We start from the raw sequence: 12,468 nt of genomic DNA, 5'->3' as shown, positions 1-12,468 counted from the left end.
TCGCCTGGCTATTTTAGCGACCCCTGCATCTATTGCGTTCTACTGTGGGTCAGCTGTGTGCGAGAGGCTCGCTCTCCGCACCCCTGGTTTTTTTTTAAGTTATTGGCTGTGACCCCGAGGCACTGCGTGCATGCTGCCGTTTGTCGTTTACAAAATCATCGTTGGCCGTCTGGGCGGGCCATGAGTAATTCGATATGAATTAAGGAAAGCAATTAAATAAGCCGACACATAACCAGCCCGACAGGGAAGCATTCATCTCATCGTCCAGATAAAATAACAGAGTCCTTTGCCCGAATAGGAGTTCTGCAGCAACGTTTTCCGCCAGCATTTGTTAAGCGCAACCAAAGCGTGCCCTGGTACGGTCTCGGCCTTCTGGGTCTCATCAGCAGGCTGTGCCGATGGCAATGACAATGATGGGTTATTCGATGGAACTCTTCTTGTACTTCAGTGCAGGCCCCCTCTCCGAGCGCTGGGTTTTATCCAGGTTCTGCCGTTTCCTTCCACAACAAGCAAAACATCCCCGATGCAGCAGGACCCTCCCGAATGGTAAGGCCCACTGAACTATACAGCTCTTTATCAGAAGTGACCTGGCTATCACAAATGATAGCCCAACGAAGGGGCTTATCGTCACGTGGAAATTTATAGCAGCCAAATACTATAAACGGGTGTTCATTATAAACGTGGAGGGAAAAACCCGGAGGACCGAGGCAAAAATCCACATGACCACGGGGAAAACACGCAAACTTCAAATATACAGGTGTCAGGGTTGAGATCGAACCCACAACCTCCTGTATACCGGGAGAGGTAGTTAACATCTCGCCACTGCAAAAGAGTCTTGAGACTCGGCGAGGCTTTCCTGGGCCAATGAAGGCTGACGTTTGAGCACTGGCTATAGGCCCCATTCAGCCCAGTCGTGATCATAATAACAATGGCAATTATTTACCCGCGAAAGCCTCACGAAACCTACAACACCTGGTAAGCCCCCCCGGTCATCACCCATCCGAGCATTATCCAGACGCACACCCTGCTTAGAGATCCGGTGAGATGGGGCGCATGTGCGGTGGTGATTCAGTCATAGGCTGGGTAGTGCAATTGTGCAGTTGTGTGTGCTGCGAGCGATGTGTAAGCATCGCTGCAAGGGAGACAAAGGCGGCCGGAGGTGGTGCTGGCCACCCACCCTCCCGTGTGCCGTGCCGGCCTTCATGAGGTGCTCGCTAACAGCACCTGCCCCAACAGCCTGCTCAGGCTATACGGGGAAAGTGTGTCGTGTTGTGCAAGAGGTTTGCCAGTTGTTGTGACCGGGTCGCGTTTAGGGGGTGCTGATCTGGCCTCCCCACCACCCCCCACAGCCACTGCTCCCATCCCTCACCCCGCCACCCCCAGGCAGCTGTGATGGCCGCATTCAGAAGCAACTTTCCCGCACCCGTGCTCTGACTCGTAAGCGGAGGAATTCCTGCCTGCCTGGTTCATCAACGGCTCACGCGCACAGACACGCGCACAGACACGCGCACGCGAGCGAGCCGCACTAACTTACGCACACTCGTGCACACACACACGCACGCAGGCGAGTACGCACAAATGCTGTTCGTGAGCAGCACCTATGAAGGCTGACACAGCACACGAGGGAGTGGGTGGCCAGCACCACGCCCGGCCGCCTTTGTCTCACTCGTGGCGGTGCTTACACACCGCGCCGGGTACTCATCTGAGCGCGAGTCGACCTACACAGACACACACACCGACAGCTGTGCAGCAACGCACCGAGGAATTAATACAAACACACCCACATACAGTGTAAAATAAATAACGAAGCCAACCAAATCGACGAAGTTGAGTAATGGGGCCCTTTATGCAACCCTTCCGCAGCGTGGTTGCAGCAGGGCGGCTGGATGTTCGCAATGCGCGGTCTGGCAAGCTCTGCTCTCAACCAGACCCACGCGGTGGGGGGGCGGGGGGGGGATGCGACCCACGGGAAGACTTATTCACAATTCATGGCTACTCGCCCAATGAAGAACGCTTGTTGCCGTCGTTGCCGCTGTTGTAGCCATCGCCGGCGGAACGTCACGGCACTCCAACTGTAGACGTTTGCGGGTTTTACACTTCAACACGCCGAAGCGAGTAACTGTTCGGCGCGTTTTGTGTTCGCGACAAACCCTTGCCGACATCGGCTGTGCTCGGGTGGCGGCGGGTTCACGACACGTTCGTTAAATCACGCGATTTAACCCAACAAAAAAACCATTTATTCTGAATAATATTGGTCGCGAAGAGCCGACTACCGCTGCTACTCCCGTGTTCGACTGGAGACATTCGAGCGGAATCCCTCCGAAGGCGATGCTGCGTGGGAGGTGGAGGCAGCCACCCCGTCTTGGATCGTGCTGCCCAAATACTCCCCCCCCAGCCGCTAATGACACGCTGCCAGGAATCGCACGGCGGCAGAACGAGAAAACTCCAGCCGAGCGACGACACGGCGTGGCGGTGTCTTTGGAACAGAGCTGCTGCCCGTCGTTAAAAAGTTTCTCGTCTAGAACCGCCCCCGTGGTTAATGGTGGGTTTAACATAAATAAATAACTTCACAAGTGTTCGGGGGGTGGAACACAAAGAGCTGACAAGCGGCAATAAGATGCAATTTCAAGCCGACACGTTCCATTCGGAACGGTCTTTTGTTTAGAACGCGCGCAATAAAACATAATTGCCCGTTTACTGAACTAATGGGTGTTGAAAATAACACCGAGTCTGAGTGCGTCGACAGTGATTATTACAATAAAGAGCGCGGCACGGCCGGACGAAGGTCTCCCTGTACCGTTTCGGTGGTCGTAAGGGGGGTGGGTTTGACCATACTTCACCACACTTGGGGGGCCCCAGGACCGGTTCAGCCGTGGCTGGGAATCGAACTCAGGTTGTTGGCTTCAGAGCGGTAGTGAGCTGGCTCATTGTGCCACATGGATGCCACGGTCACCGATAGGAGAGGATTTTGGGTGGGGGGGGGGCATCTGTAAATAATTCTGAGAGCGGTGATGCTAATGTGCTGAGAAGCGAAAACTGTTCGTTATCATTGTGCACACACACACACAGACACAGCCAAACATATAACAACACACACAGACACAAAGCCAAACATATACAACAACCGCCATTCGCCACTAAGAGGCGGTGACGTCACCACGACGCTTGTGCCAGGCTATGTGCACGTTGAGGCCACGTGAAGTGTCAAACGCCCGCTAGCACGAGGTCACGGGACAGACTCAGGTGCCACGGGTCGACTGACTGAGATGACTGAGATGACTGGCTGATGCACCACCTGTGCCCCCTACTGTGACAACTTGCTGTGTTTTAGCCACCCGGCGCTCCGCCCGTTGTTGTGAGCGTCGCTCCTCCGCCCTCCGTTTTTGTTGGAGGGCAACTGCCTCCAACTGCCCAGAAGCGGCGTCCTTCACGAGCTTCCTCTACAGAGGCCGATCTTGACACCGCTGGTACCAGTCATCGACAAAGTCCGCTCAGCTCCATATCCTCCTGTACCACATCACTCCATCTCTTCTGTAGCCCATGCCGCGCCCGTTTCGTCCCCTCGATCCGGCCAAACAAAAGCTGGTTAGGCATGCGGTGGCTGGGCATGCGGGCGACATGGCGCAACCAACGCAGCCTTGCCTGCCGGAGGAGCTCACTGAAGGGACTTTGTCCAGATCTTTCAAGGATTTGTGAGCTCCTCACACAATCCAGTCTGGTTAAATCCAGGATGGATCGTAGGCAGGCCAGCCTAACTGTTTGTAACCGGCGAAGATGTTCCTTTAGGGGGGGTCCACGTTTTGCAAGCGTAGAGAAGGGAGGGAATGGCCGTGGCCCAGAAGACCTGAAGCTTCGTGCGGAGCGACAGACCAGGTAGCTTCCACACAGCGTTACGCAACCGATGAAAAGATAATGCCGCTCGACTGATTTGGAGTGAGACCTCTGCTGTCAAACCGGAAACTCTCCACTCTCTCCACAACTGCCCCATCACCGATTGGGAGTTGTGGGGGTGGAGTGTCCGATGGTACAAACGGACACGGACGCGAGAGGGTGGTCACACCCAAACGAGCTCGCTCCACACCGACCCGTGGTTCACTCACACAAACCTGCTTGCTGTACTGCCACATGGCCACAAACGCCCAGCTGTCACGGCAGACCAAGCGTCAGCATCGACCCACCGCTGCTGTAATTAATTTTCCTCCCATAATCATCATCACCATCATCATCCTCCCGATTACCATATTCTCCGGTATGAGACTCCACGGAAAGTAAGACGTACCACAAAAACTTTGGCTTTAAAATACGGGGGGGAAGGGTGGGGGCTAGAAGGTGTTTCTTATAAACTGGAGAATACGGTATCATCATCCTGATTATGTCATCACAGCCACCACACCCTGTGTTGGCAAAGATGCCTAAAAGCACAAGAGATGGAAATGTAATACAATAACCGGGCAGGTCTGTAGGTATTAAATAAAGGTGCCATATCAAGGAGTTCATATCATATGAGAGTATTAGCTAATACACTTATAGATTTAAACCAACACTACACTGTTATCTGACCGGGGTGATGATTCAAGCATGGAACAATGCATCGATTTAAATAGATTCGTAAGGCTGCGATCATCATCAGCCATTGTTGATCTGCTGCTAGATGAAGGCATCCCCCATGCCGTGGACCATCGCTCGCGGTTCAAATGCGGCCACCGGTCCATCTCGCTATCCATCGGATCATGCGCGTAAGCATCGACCGCTCGCTACCCGTGCAAATCACGCGCGGTCGACTTCCTGCCGTTGCGTTTAGACCAACGGAGCAAGTGAAAAAAAAAATCGCACAAACAAAACAAGGGAAGTGAAAAACGAGACAAAGCGAGGACAGTAAAACATTTAGACGGACAAATAATCGATTCTTCCGGCAGCAGAGGAGAATAGGCGAGCGACCCCCACCCCCACGGAGCAGACATTGACTGGATGCTTCAAACAGAAAGCCTCGGGTTTCTGGAGCGGAGAATGAGTGGGACAGGAATAGAACATTCTGCGTGTGTGTGTCCGTCTCCGTGTGTGTCCGTCTCTGTCTAGCTCCGTGCCACTCTCTCTGTACCTCCTCTGTCTGTCCTTGCCCGTACCTCGCCGCCGCCTATCATCCCGTTCGTGTGGGGGGGGGGGGGGACAACCCCGCTCAGCCTTCTTCTTTCGTACGGCTGCTGATGTAGATGCAGAGCAACAGCTACGATTTCTCTCTCCGATCGAACATTGACATGCAAATGTCTCACTTTAACATCACTAGCCCTGCCCCACTTCGTTTATGACCCTTGGGCTACACCCATTTCAAACCTTTAAAACAGCCTGCCTCCTCAGCAGCTTTTCCACTCCTTTTTCTCCTGATGACGATTGCTTGTGTTGCGATCGAAACGTCGTGATTTTTTTATTATTTTGTCATTATTTTTTCTATCTACGTGACTTTACCGAAAGACCCAAAGAATACTACGATGTCACATTCAGACCCCTCTCAAGTGTTGAGATAGGACAAAACCCCCCCCCCACCACCCCCACGTATACCAAGCCCGCCCTCCCCCACCCCCCCCCAACCAAGGGTGGACTCACTTGTTGAAGAGGTGGTTGTCCACCTTGGTCTTGGTGTGCGCCTTGAAGTCGTCGGGCAGCAGCATGACGCGCGCGGGCACGTGTGCCAGCTCGTTGATCTGCCACAGACAACACAACGGGGGCGGGGTGGCGGCGTGCCGGTAAACTTCGCTGGGACATCACGCCGGGAGCTCCACCGCAGGGAGCGCGGTGCTCAATTTGAATACGTTACGGGGACTCCTCTACTTACGAACATTCGACTCACGAACTTTCAGAGAAACGAACAAACCTGTCCGTATGTCCAGTTGCCTGTTCGGACTGAGAATCGTAAGTTCAACCGCCGCGCGATATATGTTGGTGGTGGCATGTACATCTGCAGGACGCGAGGAACCAGTGGTATCTACATCTACCGGAGATGATACAACTTTTAAAGCCATCCCCCGTGTTTAGCGTCCATGCCGTACAACATGTTTGGAACCGACAGGAGTGACGTTAAACAAATCGACTTACGAACAGACCTCTGGAACCTAACTCGTTCATAAGTCGAGGAGTCTCTGCATTGTGATCTCAAGCACCAAATATACAGCAGGGGTCAGGGTCCGGGATTGAACCCACGACCTCCTGTATACCAAGCGAGGTAGTTAACATCTCGCCACCGATGCTGCTACCCCTTCTACGCTGGGCTGCAGCAGGTACACAAGCACAACTCAGTCTCAATACCACTGTGCGGCCTCGACAGGAAACACATCCTTTTTCATAGCACCGCGAAAAAGGGTTGTTGCCCGAAACGTCGCCTATTGGACCGCTTCCTTTCAAGCCCAGAGTGTTGTTGACTAATGCCCCGAGTTTTCTTTTTGGTTGCCGCTTTACATTCAGAGCAGCACTGTCAGCTGCAATCGCAACGACATTTGTCATTGAAATTCCTTACGCGTGACACAATTACAATAGTAATTAAGCACGCCCTCCCCTCCGGGTGTGACCTGGTGATATCCGCGCGCGCACAAAAATAAAAAAAGACTCGATCATCCTCACGTCAAGATACGCGATCATCCACGGGGAAATCGCGGGTGGTTTTTTGTGAGAAGGGTCGTAACCTTTACTTAATTTCAGCCGTAACATTCCGGAACGCCGCTCCGAGAGTTCCTTTGGCCACGCCGCATACATCACGACTTTATGTTATCCTGAAAATAATTAATACTTGGTGGTGGTGGTGGTGCCGATGCGTTGCCAGGTGGGGCAAAAGCACAAGCACGAAAAAACATTCGTCACCATTGTCAATAACACTGTGGCCTTAAAAAAGGAAAAATAATAGAAATATAATTAGGCGACGTTTTCGGCAGTGGCCTCTGCTTCACGTGCGACATTTTCTTGCAAGGCAATGGTATCGACGGATGTGCTGTCGAGGTGTTTCAGGTATTTAGCCTCTCCGAAACCCGTTCATCGTAGTGTGGGATAATATAGTACAATAATATAGGAATGTGGATAGGTGTAAGCTGTACTCCAGGTGGTAGTGTCTTACAATAATCCTTGCTCCAAGCCATATAACCGAGTGAGAGATGACGCCCTCGGTCCAACGACCCATCGCTTAACATTGATCCCCAAGCGTGGGATAACTTGATACTGTACGTGGCATGCAATTGGGTAATATACATGCTGCTCCATTCGTATGTGCGGCAATGGGTCACGTGACCTCCACATCCGCTAGTGGCCGCTACATTCAATTTTTTTTTTAAGTGGCCTCCCTTGCGTCCACTCAAGAACGTTACAACAATTCTGTCTTGGCCGAAAAAAATATTTCGCGCGATATTGTTTGGCAACCGAATTATATTGTTGAGTTTTTAACAAGTTATCTCCGTGTTGTAAACTCACGTGTAACTTTATCACCCCCCCCCCCCGCCAGTGTTGCTCCCAATGTTAAAAACGGACAACGGTAAAAGATAGGAGAGCTTCCGCTCAGAGATTGTTAAGTTCATTATTTTTTGTTCTTTCTAATAAAACAAACGGAATCTTTAAATCGAGCGCTTTTCCGTCAGTACGTCTTTAAATATGAGAAGTTGAATCAAAGTCGTCAACAATGAGGGTTTTTATGCGGAAAAATACACACATTTTTGGCAGTAGTTGTTAGTGTCTAACCGTAGATACAAATAGTTAAAAAAAATCTAATGAGGTTAATTATGACATCGATTGAAACACTTCTGCTTGGCGAAGACAGGCTGCATGAATAAGCTTTTCATACTTTGATGCTGCTAAAAATGTCCCATAGCAGTCGTGGAATTGTCAGATTGGCTGTAAGGAGGTAAAAGGCACAGCCATGGAAGTAGCTAGCTCACAGCACTGCTGGCAGAAGTGGCCTCCCACTGGCGGGGGCCCTAGAGAGCCTTCCTCTACAGGGGTATTTGGTCTACTCCTCGATGCTGGCCAATGTCGTTTTGGAAGAGATGGCGGTAAGAAACGCATTCCCAGCAACATAATCGCGGAAATTGTATTTAACATTTTTTAAAAACAATTTTTATTTTTCCAGAAAAGGCCCCAATGGGCTGGATAACTCTTTTTCAGAGGCGACCTGGCTATCACAAATGAAAGCTCAACGAAGTGGCTTGTCGCGTGGAAATGTACAGCAGCCAAATATTCTGAACGCACGTTTATGAATATTGAGGTGAAACCCGGAGGACCCGGAGAAAAATACACGTGGGCACAAGCAGAAAGACACCGCAAACTCCAAATATACAGCAGGCGTCAGAGTCGGGCTCGAACCCACGACCTCCTTGTATACCAGGCGAGGTATTTAACATCTCCTAGCCACCGTGGTGCCACACCTCCACCGTTCAACCTCGGCTTGAGGAACTGAAAGGGAGCCTATAACCACCCAGCAAACGCGGAACGTTGGGCCTACATTCCGTCTAACGGTGTTAACCACGTGTCAATGTTGGCCCCCACCGGGATGTCGGGCCCTGGCTACACGACTCACCGTGGCCACTACATAAACGACCGGCGAGCCATGTCCACGGCCATATTAGCCGCACCAACGGCTACTAGAGGGAAGTTCTGTATTTTAAACCGGGGAAGTGGTGAGTGAATGTGTCCGTGTGTGTGTTGGGGGAGCGGTAGTGTAGCGCGGTTAGCCAGCTGCACTATGAACCCGGCCACCAGTGATGATTATCTGAACCGGTCCTGGGCCTCCCCTAGGTCGACTCGGCCTCGAGTGAGTGCCTGGTTGCGGTGTGTAAACATCGCCACTGTGGAGACAAAGGCGGCCGGGCGTGGTGCTGGCCACCCACCTCCCTCATATGCCGTTCCGGCCTTCATAGGTGCTCTCTAACAACACTTGCCCCAACAGTCTGTTAATGCTATAGCAGGGGATATCTTTGTTTTTTGTTAATGTATGGGCCCGCCGAATGTACATGTACGGGCTTTTTGAAGTCCTATTTGGCCCTTGGATTAGGGGAAATTAGGTTAGTTTAACACGTAGTAGTAGTAGGAAATCGTGACAAATATTATCCATAAGAGGTTTTTTTTTGGGTTAGATCACGTAAATATAAATGTTGTGTCGTTAAACCCGCCACCACCCGACACAGCCAATTAGTAAGGTTTGTCACGTAAACAGAACGTGCCAATTCGTTCTTACGTCGGACTCAAGATTGTAAATGTTGTGGATTTACTCTCCAACACACCGGTGTGCTGTACGAGTGACTAATTGGCACGTTCTGTTTAAGTGGCAAACCTTACTAATTGGCCGTGTCGGGTGGTGGCGGGTTTAACGACACAACATTTATATATTTACGCGATCTAACCCAAAAACTCCTCTATAATGTAAATGAGGTTGTCCACCGCAGGTTAGCAGTGGAGCCAGGTACACCTACCGAGTGGTTGACACCCCACATGAGGACGCTGAAGAGGGGGTCACTCGCTCGGAAGAGCTTCATCTTCTGGGACACGAAGTGCTTCTTCCTCGACGTCGTCTTGTTCCTCCGTCCACCTCCTCCCGCGTTCGCTGCCATCGCTCTGTCCCGGCTACAGCAGCAACAGCAGGCGCCTGGAACTGCTTAGTAGGGCAGGCAGGTGTGTCCTCCTCCTCCTTCAGGCAGGTGTGTCCCCCTCCTCCTTCAGGCAGGTGTGTCCCCCTCCTCCTCCAGGCAGGTGTGTCCCCCTCCTCCTCCAGGCAGGTGTGTCCTCCTTCAGGCAGGTGTGTCCCCCTCCTCCTTCAGGCAGGTGTGTCCTCCTCCTCCAGGCAGGTGTGTCCTCCTTCAGGCAGGTGTGTCCCCCTCCTCCTTCAGGCAGGTGTGTCCTCCTCCTCCAGGCAGGTGTGTCCTCCTCCAGGCAGGTGTGTCCTCCTCCTCCAGGCAGGTGTGTCCTCCTCCTCCAGACAGGTGTGTCCTCCTTCAGGCAGGTGTGTCCTCCTTCAGGCAGGTGTGTCCTCCTCCTCCAGGCAGGTGTGTCCTCCTCCTCCAGGCAGGTGTGTCCTCCTCCTCCAGACAGGTGTGTCCTCCTCCAGGCAGGTGTGTCCTCCTCCTCCAGGCAGGTGTGTCCTCCTCCAGGCAGGTGTGTCCTCCTTCAGGCAGGTGTGTCCTCCTCTCCAGGCAGGTGTGTCCTCCTCTCCAGGCAGGTGTGTCCTCCTCTCCAGGCAGGTGTGTCCTCCTCTCCAGGCAGGTGTGTCCTCCTTCAGGCAGGTGTGTCCTCCTTCAGGCAGGTGTGTCCTCCTCCAGGCAGGTGTGTCCTCCTCCTCCAGGCAGGTGTGTCCTCCTTCAGGCAGGTGTGTCCTCCTCCAGGCAGGTGTGTCCTCCTTCAGGCAGGTGTGTCCTCCTCCTCCAGGCAGGTGTGTCCTCCTTCAGGCAGGTGTGTCCTCCTTCAGGCAGGTGTGTCGTCCTCCAGGCAGGTGTGTCCTCCTTCAGGCAGGTGTGTCCTCCTCCTCCAGGCAGGTGTGTCGTCCTCCAGGCAGGTGTGTCCTCCTCACAGCGGGCGGCCGGTGTCTCAGTGACCGGTGTCTCAGTGACCGGTGTCTCAGTGACCAGTGTCTCCTCCCAGTCACCGGTGCCTCTCAGTGACCGGTGTCTCAGTGACCGGTGTCTCCAAGTGACCGATGTCTCGGTGACCGGTGTCTCCAAGACCGGTGTCTCCTGCACCCAGCTTTAACACGAGAGAGACACACATGCAGTGTATTGTATACCGTGTGTGCATCGTAATGATACTGTATATTTACAATGTATGCTTAGTATTCGTATGTTAGGTTAAGTCGGTATGTATACTGTGTAAAGGATGCGGTGTCTATATTTTACTATATTGTACACGTATCGTACGCTTAGCATGTACCATTGTGTATGTACAGTATATGTATTATATGTATTTCGTGTTTAATGTGCGTACATTGTATATAACAGAACTGGTGTGTAGCATCACGTATATCGCACCGTATACACACACACGCAAAGATCCCCCGTGCAGCCTGTAGCAGACTGTAGGGGCAAGTGCTGTTAGCGAGCACCTATGAAGGCCGGCACTGTGGCACACGAGGGGGTGGGTGGCCAGCACCACGCCCGGCCGCCTTTGTCTCCCCAGTGGCGATGCTCACACACCGCACCAGGTACTCATTTTGAGGCTGAGTCGACCTAGGGGAGGCCCAGGACCGGTTCAGATAATCGTCACCGGCGTTGCTGACGCCGTGAGCGGCAATCGAACCCAGGTCGCCGGGTTCGTAGCGCAGCGCAGCGCTAACCGCTGCACCACCGCTCCCCACACCGACACACACACACAGCCCGATTCCACAAAACCCGCCACCCAACAACACACGACCCCACCACGATGGAATAAACTCACCACCAGAATCACTCCTCCACCACCACCAGCATCATCATCATCACCACCGGACAGCTCACGGCGTCTCCGCCTGCAAGCACGCGCGTCCTCCCGGCACCATCGCTGTCGCCACGCACAGCAGCAGCAGTAGCTACACTCCCTCTCTATACGACACCACCACCACCACTGAAACCCGCAGCAGCAGCAGCAGCGACAGCAGCGCGCATCGCACACAGCACATCGAGCGGCGTCTTCACGCCTCGTCTATCGATTCCATCGATTCTATCGACTTCTACTTGAAACGATTCCGGCGGCTGTTCGTTTCGATTCTCGGTTTTAATCCACCCCCTCGCCTCGCCCCCCTCGCCTCGCCCAACCCCCCCACGCCCCCCCCCTCGCCTCGCCCAACCCCCCCCCCTCGCCTCGCCCAACCCCCCACCATTCCCCCCCGCTTCCCCCTCCTCTCGCCCAACCCCCCCCCACCCCGCCCCTCTCGCCCTTTACATTGCGTCGCACGTGGAATGTGCCAGTGGCAGTGATGGTTATCGCAGACCGCACCTCGCCATCGCTTCCTTCCCTCTGCCAGATCCTGCACTTGCTTGTAACGTCGATAAGCCCTGACCTTGATCCAAGGTCAGGGCTTATCCGACACATGGCCCGTCCAACTTCATCCGCTCCATCCCTCTGGCCTCTCCACCTCATAGACATGGAACGTTGGGGCCCAACGTTGGCCCAACGTTGCACGTTCAATGGGTATTTATGTGCTGTGATGAAGAGCCATTGCTCTAAACATGCACCTATTGAATAATGCTCTGGCAGTGTTGTTGACGAATGCGTTGAGTTCCTGGTGACGTGACACGGCTATTTTTTCTCTCTCTCTCTCCATTCTATTCGCTTAATTTCTGTAAGGTGACGGAACTTGATTAGTTTTCAGTTTCAGTTGATTTATTTTGGTATAGCCCTGTGAGCCATTCGGCTCTTGAATCGGGTGCAACCACAACAAACAAAAAACACAAAAACACTTCTCTGTCACTTTGGTGACCCAGATCCAGGGGGTGCCTTGCCCACCCACCCACATCGCCTGGCGGCCAAGGCAAC

At 53.0% G+C, this 12,468-nt stretch overlaps 1 protein-coding gene and 1 long non-coding RNA gene across 6 annotated transcripts in view; one reads left to right on the top strand and one right to left on the bottom strand.

The window, feature by feature from the left end:
• LOC116937616 (phosphatidylinositol 5-phosphate 4-kinase type-2 beta) overlaps window positions 1-9,578 on the bottom strand; it is a 43,536-nt gene extending 33,958 nt beyond the window's left edge. Inside the window, exons 1-2 of the mRNA XM_032944773.2 lie at window positions 9,441-9,578; window positions 5,602-5,699 (exon numbers count right to left, since the gene is read on the bottom strand). Coding sequence (XP_032800664.1) covers window positions 5,602-5,699; window positions 9,441-9,578 — 236 coding nt within the window. The remainder of the gene's footprint in view (window positions 1-5,601; window positions 5,700-9,440) is intronic.
• Window positions 9,517-10,552, top strand: LOC142911286 (uncharacterized). 5 transcript variants are annotated; one of them, XR_012933400.1, is made up of 6 exons: window positions 9,517-9,639; window positions 9,790-10,010; window positions 10,057-10,183; window positions 10,248-10,310; window positions 10,371-10,393; window positions 10,474-10,552. It is a non-coding gene; the product is annotated as an uncharacterized LOC142911286 (long non-coding RNA). The 5 variants fall into 5 exon arrangements; XR_012933382.1 differs by lacking the exon at window positions 10,474-10,552 and having other exon boundaries at window positions 10,371-10,456; XR_012933388.1 differs by lacking the exons at window positions 10,248-10,310; window positions 10,371-10,393; window positions 10,474-10,552 and having other exon boundaries at window positions 9,790-9,901; window positions 9,948-10,010; window positions 10,057-10,137.
• Window positions 10,553-12,468: the final 1,916 nt, after the last annotated feature.

The sequence above is a fragment of the Petromyzon marinus genome, chromosome 4 (genome assembly GCF_048934315.1).
Source record: "Petromyzon marinus isolate PM22_M1 ecotype Great Lakes invasive population chromosome 4, UKy_Petmar_22M1.pri1.0, whole genome shotgun sequence".
NCBI lineage: Eukaryota > Metazoa > Chordata > Hyperoartia > Petromyzontiformes > Petromyzontidae > Petromyzon > Petromyzon marinus.
Note: the sequence above shows the minus strand (reverse complement) of the source record. Positions and strands in the feature narration are given on the sequence as shown.